The following is a 16,971-nucleotide window of genomic DNA, read 5'->3' as shown; positions in this document are numbered from 1 at the left end:
TATTGTTGTGTTGTAAGCTGTCATTGTATGTATTGTTGTGTTGTAAGTTGTCATTATATGTTTTATTGTGCTGTTGTAAGCTGTCATTATATGTGTTGTTGTGTTTGTTAAATAGATAGTAGAAGTTGCATTTATGAAAGATAGATGTTTAAAAGGCAAACTCGAACTTTCATCTGTAGGCATAAACGATTAAAGGGTCGGTATTTCACACATATATAGAAAGGGTAGTAAAAATCACACATCCATAATGAATACTTTATTTGCTGTTTAATTCGACATACATTTATGATGATTAAACCACAGAATCAAAATATGTTTTAGAAGCCTTTGCATATTCCTCAAAAGGTTTCCCTCCGAGTATACTGCGGATAGCAGCTGTCGCATAGAATAATCTGTAACGAAAAGTGGACACATATATATCACACAAGCATGTAGAGGAAAATATCCTATATCCAAATTGTACAGTATTTTTTGAATGCATTCTTTAAATTCATGATTACTACTTATACTTATGTAGCAGTAACTAATTGTTAACTTATTATATACTTTGTTAAGAGGACCAACTCCAATATAGATCTTACCTATCAACATGGTAAATGCAGAATTGTTGATAATTTATTATGCATATCCTTGGGTGGATGGTCGAGGTGTTTATACACATGGACTTTATGACCTGAATCCCTGGATTCTTGCATGGTAAATTATCAGTAAACCTGTATTATTTCAACTTATTTATAATCCTATGAAAAATAATCTGACATAATGAACTACTTCACGGTCCACAATAAATTGGAGTTACCTCCCTTTACCTGTTATATCCTAATTTGATATATACGATATTTTACTCACTGGATTTTCTTGCAGATAAATGTAATGTATTTATGTATTAATTCTGGAAAGGAGTGATATAGGCTCAGCCTGTTGTCCAATCCGTTTAACAATTGGAATGTTAATTTTGTTGAAATTGAATCCAAATTGTACCACTAAACGCATTGTGAACATAGACCAAATCGAATGAACTAAGCACATGAAGGACATGCCGAATGAACTCGCCCTAAAATAGATAAACTGAACTAAAATGTTTCAAAAGTGAAAATACTTCATTAATAAATGCCAATATCTGAGATATCTATGTGAGAAAAAGACTTTGTGTTTTAATAAGTATACTCTTTTCAGTGCCTTATTGGTAATCAATTTATTTCCAATCTTATAATATTCACGTCTGTAAGTGTAAATGTACTTACAGTATCTATTTTTGGACAATTTAGAGTAACAGTGAGCTTATTCATTCACGATAAGTATAATATCATCATGTTATGTTATATTTACCGTCCCAATAGAGTATCGTCAGATACAGTTTTGAATGGTATCATGTTACAATAAGGTTTCTTTATGTGAAATAAGTAAAAGTATGAAAGACACATTTTACGTCCTGTCATATTGAAATAGACATTATACCAGATTTGTTAGCATCAAAAATTTGCGAAATGTAGTGTTAAGTCGGCCCACACCGATTCGCCCTCCTTTCAAAAAGTTTTATCCATACATCCAAAAATGAATGCTGTTCAGATAATTACATATGAAAAAGAAGTGACCGCCCAAGTGATTGTCTCCCTTTAATTGTATGCCTTGTCTATGTCTACGTTTCAGTGGAATAATCTTTATTCTAAGACGACTTCTGTAGTACAATAATATTACAACTGATCAATCTGTCCACGAATCAATAGCAAATAAAAAATATTTTACCCATGTTTAATCAAAAAGAAGCGTTTTTTGATGGAAGTGACAAAACCGTCCCATGTCCATCCTGGTCCTATGGGAGTCTCCTTTTCCTGTTTGATTTCAGCTATCCATTGGTCAAATACATATATGTCTTTATCATCTTTGCGAAACTCCTTCATAAGTTTTCCTTCTGGATCTACAAAGTCATTTTCGAAACAATCAAGTGAGTGTGTAAAATATCCAGGCAATATTACCTAGACATTTCTTACTTAGTGTAGTATACAGTAAACCCGATATTGCTATGAACGTTGATGATTGGTGGTTATTTATAGACTCATTAACAACATATCAATACTTTTAAAAAAAAAGGCTGACAGCAATATTTTCAAAACATCACCTCCTTGAAATTGTCATTTAATCAATTAGGAATATTTTAACAAATATGTTTACCGTAGTATCTTCTCAGTCCGATATGTTCATTGTTAATTCAGACGAACCCCGTGTTTGTGAAACTGTTGTTTATAATATAACATGATTGATAATCAAAACAAACCTTCGCCCTTTTCTTTGGCTTCTAAAGCTTTCTGATACCTGTCAAACTTCATATCCTTTGGCTGGCTGATGCTTATGTACGACGGTTCGTCAGAAACTGTGTGTATTTTAAATGTTTCTCTTGGTGGGAACTAAGGAGAATATCATATGATATATCAATCAATGAAGACAGATAAAGGTTATCAAAATACGACGATATACATCTAAACAAGATTCAACAAAGCTAAATATAGCCAAAAATTATCAAATCGAAAGAAATTCAACAAGATGAAAACATTTTTTTTTAAATCGTTAATATTACGTACGTGTACATTTATAAGGAATCAAAACTAACATAGTTTGAAACTTGATCAACAGGTGATATCTATAAAGTTTGACCGGGTGTTTGTTTTCGAGTTGAGTAGAATAAGTTTGTGTGATATCTTATTATTTCCATTATTACCAGTAATGACTCTCCCTTGTCCAGGGTAACATTTTCAGATGTGAGGGGATCTTCTAGGATCACTTTTCCTTTCATTACGCCGATTGTTAAGTCCGATTTATTGCTTACTGGCATCACATCTGTATACCCTTAAAACAATAAATTGTATATACACACATGCTGCAAATACATCAAAAACTGCTTGATAAAATGTCAATCATAAAACATGGAATAGCGAATATGAAATAAGGAATGTTTTCATTTGTTTACAGTGGTATAGATGAGATATAAGGTTGTACCAAGCTGTATGATAAACGTGACGACTTCAATTTCTCTATTGTGAATTTCATATTTCTTGATGGCAACACTACCGCATCCCCAAGCAAGGGCTTTTACATGTCACAGTTGATCCAATATTCTGGGGCCTGTTCCCACCGTCACGATTTTTGTGTAAGAATTCGTCAACTGACTGATAAACTCGTAACACAGGGTTTCAAAAGATGTGGGTAGATGAAAGTTATGGAGAAGTTTTTTACGGTCGTCATAGTAATGTCATTGAGAAATATATTTCTTTGCTGGGCGTGTTTGTAGCTAGTTAGTTTGCCGGTTGGTAATGTTGTCGTATACCTTGTCCTCATTTAAGAATGTGACATTACTTACTTGGATTGACAAAAGTTTACATGACAGATGCCGTTGATGCCCTTATTCTCGGTGTATTTTTTCAGGAGTCTCAGTGTAATTTTTTTGTCCTTATTTGCCTTAGTTTCATTGAATTTGAGTTTGGATTATGATTATGGTGACTTGTTGGTAGTTTCTTGTTGTTTGTTGACAAGAGCATGAAAAAGTTTCTATGAAACTTTCTAGTGGAATCTCATGTACACATAAAAAACAATAATAATAATGGTTTTCGCTTCGATATATCTCTGACACCGCACATTCATGTTTTTCATTGTTTCAGCAATAAACTGCTTTGAAAACTACACCCATAATAGAGCTTATCAAGTTCCCTCTCCTTTTTGATTTGCAATAATAATGTAGACCCCTAGATAATACTTATTTAAAATTGTCTATTTTCGTCATTACCCTGTGTGTCTAACCAAAAATCTTTTTGAAGTAGCAGTCGAAAACATATTGTGTTTAAACATCTGATATCTGTATCATTCTTTTTATCATCTAAAATCATTTCGTGAAGATATGACTGCTGATCAACACAACTTCAAAAAATCTGAAAATGTGACAAAAAGCTGTGTGTTGACGTGAGTACTTTTACATAGGTACTAAAACGATATCCGATAATTCCACTCTGCAATTCAGCAACATCTCTTTCAATGGCGATAAATGACAAATACGGTACAAAAAGCAGTTCTTACCTGGCAGATCCGATTGGAATCTGAAGGCAGTTTCGTTGAATTTCCTTATCATTTCCATCTTCTTGTTCCGCATTTCCCAGTAGTCTGGTAACGGTGGTAAAACCCATTCCGTTTTAGAGAAGAAGTCCCATCTTGCTGTTAACATGTCCATGTCTGGGTCGTACAGTCTGGTTAAACACATAACAGGACGTATCATATAAGATGTTGCATAGACGACCAATTTCGTAGTAGATTTTATAAGTAGAGGATGGTGGGGCGATGTATTGGTATCACAATCGCCTTTACCGAGAGGTTCGAGGTTTGATTCTGTGGACGGACGTGAAAAGAAATAGTGTTATTTGCCCGATCTCGTGGGTTTTCCCCGCGTACTCCAGTTTCATCCTAAAGTAAAACTCCCTCACGCTTCCATCTGGGCTAACAAGACTGATTGATATACTTCAAATTGTATTCATATCGACTGTATACTACCACTTGGTAACGGTTCAATGCCTATATTTAAATTTATATGAAGTTTTTTATTACTGTAGCTAATGACGCGTTAACATTTGCCTCTAACCTTGTCACTGACGTCATCAACTCCAAGTACCGGAACAGCCGAAATTTTACAGAAGGAATGATATAGTCCTTCATGTCGTCATAGATAACATTGATTGAATTTGACTTCAGATAAAACGTGTGTTAATCCGTCAAATTACATTAAATGCTTCAATATCTTGTAATTCATACGAAATTTGCGCATTGCTATAAATTTAATAGAAGTTACGCGGCTCCTAAGAAACGCTGATATGACCACTTGGATGGCAAGTGCAGAAAAAAATGACATTTTCCTCGCCGTTATCTATTTTGAAAAAATGATCATACATCCATGAAATGTTGCATTGGCAAAGAATCCCGTGATCATTGAGATGTTGTGTGGCGGGAAGCAGTGAAGTGGGTACTTTTTTGTCTACACCGGCTGATTTACATCTTTTGGAAAGAAAATTTGAGAATTTTCGTTTCGAAAAAGAGGTTTTCTTGTATGCCATGTTTCATGAGAATGAGGTGAATCAACACGAGCAGTGGCCCGTCAGCAGTGTTTGTTTACACTGGAGACACTAACAGCTGTAGTCGCAAACTGACCGAATCACTGTAACTTGTAGTATACAATCTCACAATTTGGTGTAATAACGACATATAGGCAAATTAATCACAATATACTCGTTTTGCTACCATGTCTACTTCCTAATGACTATACTGGCGGGAGCAAGCACTTGTCATTTATATGAAAACTCCACAGAACGAGTAACACGAAAATTGGTTATTGATTTAAAAAAGAATTTATCTAGTTTAACAAACCTCCGTCTGAATCTGTTGTTGACCTTGACCCATACGTCGTATGTTATGGCGAACGTTCCGGCCAAGGATCCGTCATCGTCTACTTTTCGGGCAAGACATCTGGTGAACTGGAGCAACATGGACGGATTGTATGCCCATCGATTGTGAATGCTTTTACCAGACACCTGGTGATTTCAAGTATACATCATACAACAACACGTAAACAAAATAGGAATATAAACAATACATTGAAATAGTGAGAGATTGGTCAATCTACATTGAAATGTTGGAGATTGATCAGTCTATATTGAAATAGTGAGATTGATCAGTCTATACTGAAATAGTGAGATTGATCAGTCTACGTTGAAATTGTGAGATTGATCACTAATTGAAATAGTGAGATTGATCAGTCTACGTTGAAATAATGGTGATTGATCAGTCTACATTGAAATAGTCAGAGATTCATCAGTCTACATTGAAATAGTGAGATTTTTCAGTCTACATTGAAATAGTGAGTGATTTTTCAGTCTACATTGAAATAGTGAGATTGATCAGCCTACATTGAAATATTGTAAATTTATCAGTCTACATTGATATAGTGAAAATAGTTCTATGGAATAAGCAGATCTAAGACCACTGAGGTTGGTTATAAGAGTATTCATGGAAATATGACTAGAATAAATCGAAAATAAACAAGAGAAAGTTAAAATTCACAGTGTCTCCGATATTAATATGTACAATTAGGTTAATCAAAGTGCAGATTTCATTTAAGCTTTCATATATAATAGTAAGGAGAGTGTTTTCATTGGCCATGCCTGTCGCCCAACTCCTTTTCTCCGTAATAGCATGACAATAAAATATTCTGAAATAAAAAAGCTGCAATTTTTCTTGTATGAACGTTGAAGACAGAATATCATGATATACAGAAAACAATCAACTCTGTTTCCCATACATTTCCTACTACCTCATCCTTCTCTGTAATGGGTTTTCGTCCTTTGATTCCCCGTACATTTCCTACTACCTCGGCCTTCTCTGTAATGGGTTTTCGTCCTTTGATTTCCCGCACATTTCCTACTACCTCGGCCTTCTCTGTAATGGGTTTTCGTCCTTTGATTTCCCGTACATTATTACCTCGGCCTTCTCTGTAATGGGTTTTCGTCCTTTGATTTCCCGTACATTTCCTACTACCTCGGCCTTCTCTGTAATGGGTTTTCGTCCTTTGATTTCCCGTACATTTCCTACTACCTCGGCCTTCTCTGTAATGGGTTTTCGTCCTTTGATTTCCCGTACATTATTACCTCGGCCTTCTCTGTAATGGGTTTTCGTCCTTTGATTTCCCGTACATTTCCTACTACCTCGGCCTTCTCTGTAATGGGTTTTCGTCCTTTGATTTCCCGTACATTATTACCTCGGCCTTCTCTGTAATGGGTTTTCGTCCTTTGATTTCCCGTACATTATTACCTCGGCCTTCTCTGTAATGGGTTTTCGTCCTGTGATTTCCCGTACATCGTCCTTTGATTTCCCGTCCTTTGATTTCCCGTACATTATTACCTCGGCCTTCTCTGTAATGGGTTTTCGTCCTTTGATTTCCCGTACATTTCCTACTACCTCGGCCTTCTCTGTAATGGGTTTTCGTCCTTTGATTTCCCGTACATTATTACCTAAGCCTTCTCTGTAATGGGTTTTCGTCCTTTGATTTCCCGTACATTATTACCTCGGCCTTCTCTGTAATGGGTTTTCGTCCTTTGATTTCCCGTACATTATTACCTCGGCCTCGGCCTTCTCTGTAATGGGTTTTCGTCCTTTGATTTCCCGTACATTATTACCTCGGCCTTCTAATGGGTTTTCGTCCTTTGATTTCCCGTACATTATTACCTCGGCCTTCTCTGTAATGGGTTTTCGTCCTTTGATTTCCCGTACATTATAACCTCGGCCTTCTCTGTAATGGGTTTTCGTCCATTGATTTCCCGTACATTATTACCTCGGCCTTCTCTGTAATGGGTTTTCGTCCTTTGATTTCCCGTACATTTCCTTACCTCTCTGGCCTTCTCTTTCCCGTACATTTCCTACTACCTCGTTCTCTGTAATGGGTTTTCGTCCTTTGATTTCCCGTACATTTCCTACTACCTCGGCCTTCTCTGTAATGGGTTTTCGTCCTTTGATTTCCCGTACATTATTACCTCGGCCTTCTCTGTAATGGGTTTTCGTCCTTTGATTTCAATTTCCTACTACCTCGGCCTTCTCTGTATTATTTCTCTGTAATGGGTTTTCGTCCTTTGATTTCCCGTACATTTCCTACTACCTCGGCCTTCTCTGTAATGGGTTTTCGTCCTTTGATTTCCCGTACATTATTACCTCGGCCTTCTCTGTAATGGGTTTTCGTCCTTTGATTTCCCGTACATTATTACCTCGGCCTTCTCTGTAATGGGTTTTCGTCCTTTGATTTCCCGTACATTATTACCTCGGCCTTCTCTGTAATGGGTTTTCGTCCTTTGATTTCCCGTAATGGGTTTTCGTCCTTTGATTTCCCGTACATTATTACCTCGGCCTTCTCTGTAATGGGTTTTCGTCCTTTGATTTCCCGTACATTTCCTACTACCTCGGCCTTCTCTGTAATGGGTTTTCGTCCTTTGATTTCCCGTACATTATTACCTCGGCCTTCTCTGTAATGGGTTTTCGTCCTTTGATTTCCCGTACATTATTACCTCGGCCTTCTCTGTAATGGGTTTTCGTCCTTTGATTTCCCGTACATTTCCTACTACCTCGGCCTTCTCTGTAATGGGTTTTCGTCCTTTGATTTCCCGTACATTATTACCTCGGCCTTCTCTGTAATGGGTCCTTCTCTGTAATGGGTTTTCGTCCTTTGATTTCCCGTACATTATTACCTCGGCCTTCTCTGTAATGGGTTTTCGTCCTTTGATTTCCCGTACATTATTACCTCGGCCTTCTCTGTAATGGGTTTTCGTCCTTTGATTTCCCGTACATTATTACCTCGGCCTTCTCTGTAATGGGTTTTCGTCCTTTGATTTCCCGTACATTATTACCTCGAATGGGTTTTCGTCCTTTGATTTATTACCTCGGCCTTCTCTGTAATGGGTTTTCGTCCTTTGATTTCCCGTACATTTCCTACTACCTCGGCCTTCTCTGTAATGGGTTTTCGTCCTTTGATTTCCCGTACATTTCCTACTACCTCGGCCTTCTCTGTAATGGGTTTTCGTCCTTTGATTTCCCGTACATTATTACCTCGGCCTTCTCTGTAATGGGTTTTCGTCCTTTGATTTCCCGTACATTATTACCTCGGCCTTCTCTGTAATGGGTTTTCGTCCTTTGATTTCCCGTACATTATTACCTCGGCCTTCTCTGTAATGGGTTTTCGTCCTTTGATTTCCCGTACATTATTACCTAATGGGTTTTCGTCCTTTGATTTCCCGTACATTATACCTCGGCCTTCTCTGTAATGGGTTTTCGTCCTTTGATTTCCCGTCCTCGGCCTTCTCTGTAATGGGTTTTCGTCCTTTGATTTCCCGTACATTATTACCTCGGCCTTCTCTGTAATGGGTTTTCGTCCTTTGATTTCCCGTACATTATTACCTCGGCCTTCTCTGTAATGGGTTTTCGTCCTTTGATTTCCCGTACATTTCCTACTACCTCGGCCTTCTCTGTAATGGGTTTTCGTCCTTTGATTTCCCGTACATTATTACCTCGGCCTTCTCTGTAATGGGTTTTCGTCCTTTGATTTCCCGTACATTATTACCTCGGCCTTCTCTGTAATGGGTTTTCGTCCTTTGATTTCCCGTACATTATTACCTAAGCCTTCTCTGTAATGGGTTTTCGTCCTTTGATTTCCCGTACATTATTACCTCGGCCTTCTCTGTAATGGGTTTTCGTCCTTTGATTTCCCGTACATTTCAAACTACCTCGGCCTTCTCTGTAATGGGTTTTCGTCCTTTTATTTCCCGTACATTATTTCCTCGGCCTTCTCTGTAATGGGTTTTCGTCCTTTGATTTCCCGTACATTATTACCTCGGCCTTCTCTGTAATGGGTTTTCGTCCTTTGATTTCCCGAACATTTCCTGCTACCTCGGCCTTCTCTGTAATGGGTTTTCGTCCTTTGATTTCCCGTACATTATTACCTCGGCCTTCTCTGTACCTTTGATTTCCCGGCCTTTCTCTGTAATGGGTTTTCGTCCTTCTCTGATTTCCCGTACATTTCCCGTACATTACCTCGGCCTTCTCTGTAATGGGTTTTCGTCCTTTGATTTCCCGTACATTATTACCTCGGCCTTCTCTGTAATGGGTTTTCGTCCTTTGATTTCCCGTACATTATTACCTCGGCCTTCTCTGTAATGGGTTTTCGTCCTTTGATTTCCCGTACATTTCCTACTACCTCGGCCTTCTCTGTAATGGGTTTTCGTCCTTTGATTTCCCGTACATTATTACCTCGGCCTTCTCTGTAATGGGTTTTCGTCCTTTGATTTCCCGTACATTATTACCTCGGCCTTCTCTGTAATGGGTTTTCGCCTTTGATTTCCCGTACATTTCCTTACCTCGGCCTTCTCTGTAATGGGTTTTCGTCCTTTGATTTCCCGTACATTACATTACCTCGGCCTTCTCTGTAATGGGTTTTCGTCCTTTGATTTCCCGTTCTCTGTACATTTCCTACATTATTACCTCGGCCTTCTCTGTAATGGGTTTTCGTCCTTTGATTTCCCGTACATTATTACCTCGGCCTTCTCTGTAATGGGTTTTCGTCCTTTGATTTCCCGTACATTATTACCTCGGCCTTCTCTGTAATGGGTTTTCGTCCTTTGATTTCCCGTACATTTCCTACTACCTCGGCCTTCTCTGTAATGGGTTTTCGTCCTTTGATTTCCCGTACATTTCCTACTACCTCGGCCTTCTCTGTAATGGGTTTTCGTCCTTTGATTTCCCGTACATTATTACCTCGGCCTTCTCTGTAATGGGTTTTCGTCCTTTGATTTCCCGTACATTATTACCTCGGCCTTCTCTGTAATGGGTTTTCGTCCTTTGATTTCCCGTACATTATTACCTCGGCCTTCTCTGTAATGGGTTTTCGTCCTTTGATTTCCCGTACATTTCCTACTACCTCGGCCTTCTCTGTAATGGGTTTTCGTCCTTTCATTTCCCGCACATTTCCTACTACCTCGGCCTTCTCTGTAATGGTTTTTCGTCCTTCTTTGAGTTTCTGACAAATCTGCCTATATATATATATATATATTTAAATAGTTTTCCTGTGTACTGCTTACATTGGTACATTAGGTTAAGATGCATCTACTTACTAATTTTGAAATATCTGTTTTTTCTCCTGTTTCGAGATCTTTGATGTATATTTTGATGTATGGGTCGTGTTTATAAATCATCATGTTCCAACTGTAACCATAAAGACCACCAAAGGAATTGTCGAGGCCCTGTAACAGAAAAGTTCTAACTGTAACCATACAGACCCCCAAAGGAATTGTCGAGGCCCTGTAACAGAAAAGTTCTTAGTATAACCATACAGACCCCCAAAGGAATTGTCGAGGCCCTGTAACAGAAAAGTTCTTACTCTAACCATACAGACCCCCAAAGGAATTGTCGAGGCCCTGTAACAGAAAAGTTTTAACTGTAACCATTCAGACCTCCAAAGGAATTGTCGAGGCCCTGTAACAGAAAAGTTCTAATTGTAACCAAACAGACCAATAAAAGAATTGTCGAGGCCCTTTAACAGAAAAGTTTTAACTGTAACCATACAGACCCCCAAAGGAATTGTCGAGGCCCTGTAACAGAAAAGTTTTAACTGTAACCATTCAGACCTCCAAAGGAATTGTCGAGGCCCTGTAACAGAAAAGTTCTAATTGTAACCATACAGACCAATAAAAGAATTGTCGAGGCCCTGTAACAGAAAAGTTTTAACTGTAACCATACAGACCTTCAAAGGAATTGTCGAGGCCCTGTAACAGAAAAGTTTTAACTGTAACCATTCAGACCTCCAAAGGAATTGTCGAGGCCCTGCAACAGAAAAGTTCTTAGTATAACCATACAGACCCCCAAAGGAATTGTCGAGGCCCTGTAACAGAAAAGTTCTTAGTATAACCATACAGACCCCCAAAGGAATTGTCGAGGCCCTGTAACAGAAAAGTTCTTAGTATAACCATACAGACCCCCAAAGGAATTGTCGAGGCCCTGTAACAGAAAAGTTCTTAGTATAACCATACAGACCCCCAAAGGAATTGTCGAGGCCCTGTAACAGAAAAGTTCTTAGTATAACCATACAGACCCCCAAAGGAATTGTCGAGGCCCTGTAACAGAAAAGTTCTTAGTATAACCATACAGACCCCCAAAGGAATTGTCGAGGCCCTGTAACAGAAAAGTTCTTAGTATAACCATACAGACCCCCAAAGGAATTGTCGAGGCCCTGTAACAGAAAAGTTCTTAGTATAACCATACAGACCCCCAAAGGAATTGTCGAGGCCCTGTAACAGAAAAGTTCTTAGTATAACCATACAGACCCCCAAAGGAATTGTCGAGGCCCTGTAACAGAAAAGTTCTTAGTATAACCATACAGACCCCCAAAGGAATTGTCGAGGCCCTGTAACAGAAAAGTTCTAACTGTGGCCATACAGACCCGCAAAGGAACTGTATTGTATTCATAGGCTCACAGATATGATGCAAATGTTTCGAAATTGAAGAAACAATAATAATAATAAGTTGTTTATCATTGTGTAAAAATCAAGAAAAACTCCCAATTTAGGGTATGTATTAAATTACCTTGAATAATCCGAATGAAAAAGGCAGAAATAACTGTTCGGCGATGTAGACTATAGTAAAAAGGACGCCCAGGGTGTGATATATTCCTGGTCGTGTCGGCATGCTTCTTGCGTTATCTTTTCGTTGCTCGATCTGTGTTAAATGAAATTATTGATTCAAAATCTGATATATGATTTGATTTTAGCCACTGTATTAAAACGATATCCAAACAGGGGACCTGTACATTAGATAATGTCCATTACACAATCGGCCTAGAAATTCGCCTTTAACGTCACTAGCGATTTTGTTCTCACTTAGACTTTAAGACCTGTCAAATTGTAACTTTTTTGATATGTGGTAAATAATCGTTTCGAAGGTTCGATTTTGTGCGAAAAGGTAATAATTTCTAGGACATGAAATAAAATCTCATTTAAGATCCTATATATGATCAATGAAGTTATAACGACACTACGGACAAGCGAAATTTCAAGGCAGTTTGTCCCTTCATCAACACACAAATATTACATAAATCACATCATTTATATAGAACACAAAACAAATACAAAGTTATAAATCTGAATCGAGAAAAGTGGTGTACATTTAGGTGTCTCAATAATCCCTTCGGCCGAAAGCTCTTTATAAGTATCTTTCAAGTAAGATGGTAGGTCTTCTACATGAGGTCTTAGGTGGAAGTCAATGAGATTTTTTCTGTGAGGTGGCAAATCGAATTACAGATAGGACTACCAGGGTTACCGGCCTTGTGGATGTCTGGGAGGAGGTAGATATACATATATGTTATTAACTATTCTGTTTTATGTGTTTATAGATAATGCAGCATCATAAAAAAGGAATGAAATGTTTACAAAATTTGGTTTATTTAACGTACGTTATCACTACTACCAGTTCACGTATAGGGAAAGCTACAGAGCAAAAAAGTAGAAAAAGATAAAAACACTCTTTTGTTTTTGACAATTCTGTAGGTAATCACATTCATCACACAACAGTATATTATCATCACACTTTTATCTCTGATACATTTGTGATACAAGTAGTTTTTTTGCGGTTTTTTTTTCGCCAACCAAGGTCTCCCACGTCTATTGGTTTAAACTTCTGTTTATGCCACAAACAGCATTTGACTGCTCACTAATATTATGTTGGTAAATGTTTTATATTGCTGCTGGTCTGATCACCCTTCTTGTTTTGGTTCCAAAATATGTGATAAAAAGACTATGACTTATTTGATTTCTCGAAACCGACACTTGTCTGTGTATCATGCTGACGAATGGTGACGTATCACGATCTTAAAATTTCATCTTAATCGCAGTACCTGTTTGATTTTTGTTTCCGGTTTAACGTCGCTTTTTGTGTAGATACAGTGGCAGCTTCTCTGAAGAGAAATGGATTTCCGCCAGAATAATGCTTTGTCGACGATCCTTCGGGGCCAGTTTGGATAACAAAATATAGTCATGGTTGCCATGCCAATGAATGGAAACATACCTAAAAAGACAAGTAAGCGTTAGTTTATATACTAACTTACTTAACACGAAAATGTGCTACCTGATTGCTATCTCACGAAACACTTTGTGAACGTGGCATTACTTAGATTAATCTTCCTTGACTTATTGGACCTCGTCGATCTTGGCCTACTTCTTCTCGTAATGCAGTGATGCTTTCCTTTTGTCAAGTTAAGCATTTTGAGTTTGAATTATGATTTTGTTGAAATGTCGGTGTTTTCTTTTTCTTTTTTTGATGTCTTAGTACGAAGCTGCCACAAGACACTAAAGTAATGATTCTCAAGTTCAGCGAAGTGACTCCTAAACAATACATCTATGAGTCCAGATATTTTACTTAAATCAATAGCACAAACAACAGACTAACTGGACAAGATTTCCAACATGAAGAGACGGGACCAAATATTAGCAAGATGAAAGCAGGGCTTCTGAGAAATGACTTCTCAAGTCATCCGAGTTCAAATCAACACAAACAAAAACAAAACAAAAAACAAAACAAAAATCATTATAAGAACATAGTGGGGACCAAGAGGTCCGTTCGATAAATCGGTATTGGACATTGGTACACAACTGACGAAGGGAGACAATTATTGGCTCTATTGACGCTATCCAGGCTTTAACTCACGATCTACGGCACGAAATTGACCAGCCAAAAATCTTACAACTACCTAACCATTACACCGCCACGATATCCTCGATGTTTAGAAGTTATAGTGAAGCTGACAGCTGGAAATTCTCGACATGACCATAGCGGCAAATTACTACTGACATGAACTGATCGCAATATATACATACGTGGAATACGTATTGAAAAATAACACTAATCATGATCGAGAACAATTACGACAGGATATTCGAACCTGAAACCTTCGGATCAACATACCTTAGTTTATATGTTGTATTATGTGAACGTATCTATCATGGTAACACAACTAACGAAGGGAGACAGTTATATATATAAATACAAGGAAGGTGTAAGTAGTGTGACACTAAAACATAAACCACTAGACTGAGTTGTTTTTCCTCCATCTTTTACACACAAAAAATCTAAGACGAAGGGCTGTATGGCAAACTACATGATATGTGTGATGAATGTAAATTCTTTTTTGTCAATTTTTCATTGTTAGAGACTGGCATTCCTGCTTCCCAACCAGTTGAGCTTACATATCACAACAACATGCATTGGTTTGTTCCCATTAACACTATCACTATCATTATTATTGTTGTTTACCTTGTAATCATATGGAACGTGGCGTTTTCACTTGGAATGACCAGAATATACCTGAATCAGGAGACGCTTACCCTTCCTGAACACACGGTCTTATTCTCTTTGTACTCGATAAGACAATTTTTCATTTTCGTTGTTCCCTGCTTTCATTGATTTTAAGTTTGAAAATTTCATTGACGACAAGTAAATCTTCGTCCAACATTTTATCCACCTGTCATACTAATAATCTAGAGTATCTATTTTTACTAATACAAACAAACGTGACTTATCTTTATTGATGCGTTTAAGATTATAAACAATTTGTTGGAAAGTTGACTACTTATCTATTTCCTCACTATACACTACTAAAATCACGTATATTTCGCGTCGGACTTATTTTCGCGTTAATATGCTGGGAGAGTCAATCCGTCGGAATTACTGGTATGAAAATAACTGGATGGCATCCATTTTGCCTATATCGGAGTCCATATCTCTACCAGCTCATTATTCGGGAATTTAAAGTCATTTCTAAAACAGTATTGGCGTATTTGTGAATATGTCTGAAAGGTAAGTCCGCGAAATAAAGTATTCACGAATTCTAAGTAATTTACAGTAATTCAGGAAGCCTACCTATACTGTATATCTGGGAATTCATGGCATGAAATAAGAGACCAAATATCAGGCCATAAAGACGGGTTTTGTCAAAGAAAAGTAGGAATCCTAGGGTGAGATCGAGAAGACAGCCAACCCAATGGACGATAATTAAGTCGATGTAGCGATTGGTCAGGAACGGTCTGTAAAGAGGAAAAATAATATACATTTAGATGTCGCTGTCTATCTCCTCTACCTACAAAACGTATATAAAATCTAAAATCAAATATACTTTGTAGAATTACATATTTCTACGGATTTATAACAACAGTATTAAACGTCTGAGTATAGGATAGAACGTTCTTCATAGATTCAACATAGTAAATAGACCTTATTAACATCCTTATTGTGGTGTTAATATTAACAAAACATTTCAATATTACAGGTATGTATTGTGTCAGACATGACTTAGTACACCATAACATTTCATTTTTATCTTCTACCTTTTAACCGCTTTCCATACGAAAGATACCTACAAATCTTATATTTCGGAAACAAAATGCAATATACACTTTGAAGTAAGTAAATTAAATTAATTAACATATTTACCTAAAAATATCAAATACCCAACTTGCAGATATAAGTCTCTGAGACCATCCGTACAGCCATTCCGGATCAAGTTTCTTTATTCCGGCAATGAAATACACTACGAATACCTTGGATAGAAAAAAGAGATGTTTTAATGGTTTCTTATATGTTTTAGAGAAAAAAAGCACCTGCACAGGCGTACTCGCATGTCACAATGGTGACCTTAATATAAAATATCTCAAGCATGGGGATTTAATTATATATATATATATAAAAAAAAACACACAACAAAATTGATATACAACATTATGATATACATGTACTTGTTCGTGTTGAAAACAGCCAATAAAATTCTGATTTATTTGTAATACCATAGTGCCTGCTATTTCCGCCGTTGTTTTCATGTTTTCAAATGCTCAGTCGATACTACGATTTCATTGTTAATTTTTTTTCTACCAAGAAACCTGAAATCGGAGGACTGTATAATTCCACAAGGGGACCTAATCATTGACCCACCTACCTGAAATCGGAGGACTGTATAATTCCACAAGGGGACCTAATCATTGACCCACCTACCTGAAATCGGAGGACTGTATAATTCCACAAGGGGACCTAATCATTGACCCACCTACCTGAAATCGGAGGACTGTATAATTCCACAAGGGGACCTAATCATTGACCCACCTACCTGAAATCGGAGGACCTAATCATTGACCCACCTACCTGAAATCGGAGGACTGTATAATTCCACAAGGGGACCTAATCATTGACCCACCTACCTGAAATCGGAGGACTGAAATCAAGGGGACCTAATCATTGACCCACCTACCTGAAATCGGAGGACTGTATAATTCCACAAGGGGACCTAATCATTGACCCACCTACCTGAAATCGGAGGACTGTATAATTCCACAAGGGGACCTAATCATTGACCCACCTACCTGAAAT

The 16,971-nt window shown here is 37.7% G+C and overlaps 2 protein-coding genes across 2 annotated transcripts in view; both read right to left on the bottom strand.

Moving 5' to 3' along the window:
- Positions 1-292: 292 nt before the first annotated feature.
- LOC132549942 (vitamin K-dependent gamma-carboxylase-like) lies at positions 293-10,763 on the bottom strand. Its single transcript, XM_060213927.1, has 7 exons — positions 10,680-10,763; positions 5,401-5,564; positions 4,066-4,232; positions 2,717-2,844; positions 2,276-2,405; positions 1,747-1,918; positions 293-392 (listed from the first exon to the last, which is right to left on the bottom strand). Exons 1-7 carry the CDS (start codon positions 10,761-10,763, stop codon positions 293-295), a joined length of 945 nt encoding a protein of 314 aa, XP_060069910.1.
- Positions 10,764-13,475: 2,712 nt separating this feature from the next.
- Positions 13,476-16,971, bottom strand: part of LOC132549941 (putative ferric-chelate reductase 1 homolog) — a 53,213-nt gene continuing 49,717 nt past the window's right edge. The window contains exons 13-14 of the mRNA XM_060213926.1: positions 16,045-16,151; positions 13,476-13,623 (exon numbers count right to left, since the gene is read on the bottom strand). Coding sequence (XP_060069909.1) covers positions 13,476-13,623; positions 16,045-16,151 — 255 coding nt within the window. The remainder of the gene's footprint in view (positions 13,624-16,044; positions 16,152-16,971) is intronic.

Source organism: Ylistrum balloti, unplaced genomic scaffold (genome assembly GCF_031769215.1).
Source record: "Ylistrum balloti isolate Yb309-2 unplaced genomic scaffold, AGI_CSIRO_Ybal_v1 Utg370092, whole genome shotgun sequence".
NCBI lineage: Eukaryota > Metazoa > Mollusca > Bivalvia > Pectinida > Pectinidae > Ylistrum > Ylistrum balloti.
The sequence above is the reverse complement of the archived record's forward strand: the minus strand, read 5'-3'. Positions and strand labels throughout refer to the sequence as shown.

Coding starts and splice junctions, on each gene's coding strand:
- LOC132549942 (XM_060213927.1), bottom strand. CDS start 10,763: ATGATGATTTATAAACACGACCCATACATCAAAATATACATCAAAGAT. Junction 2,406..2,716: donor ACAAGGGAGAGTCATTACTG/GTAATAATGGAA, acceptor TATTCTCCTTAG/TTCCCACCAAGAGAAACATT. Junction 1,919..2,275: donor AGCCAAAGAAAAGGGCGAAG/GTTTGTTTTGAT, acceptor ATGACTTTGTAG/ATCCAGAAGGAAAACTTATG.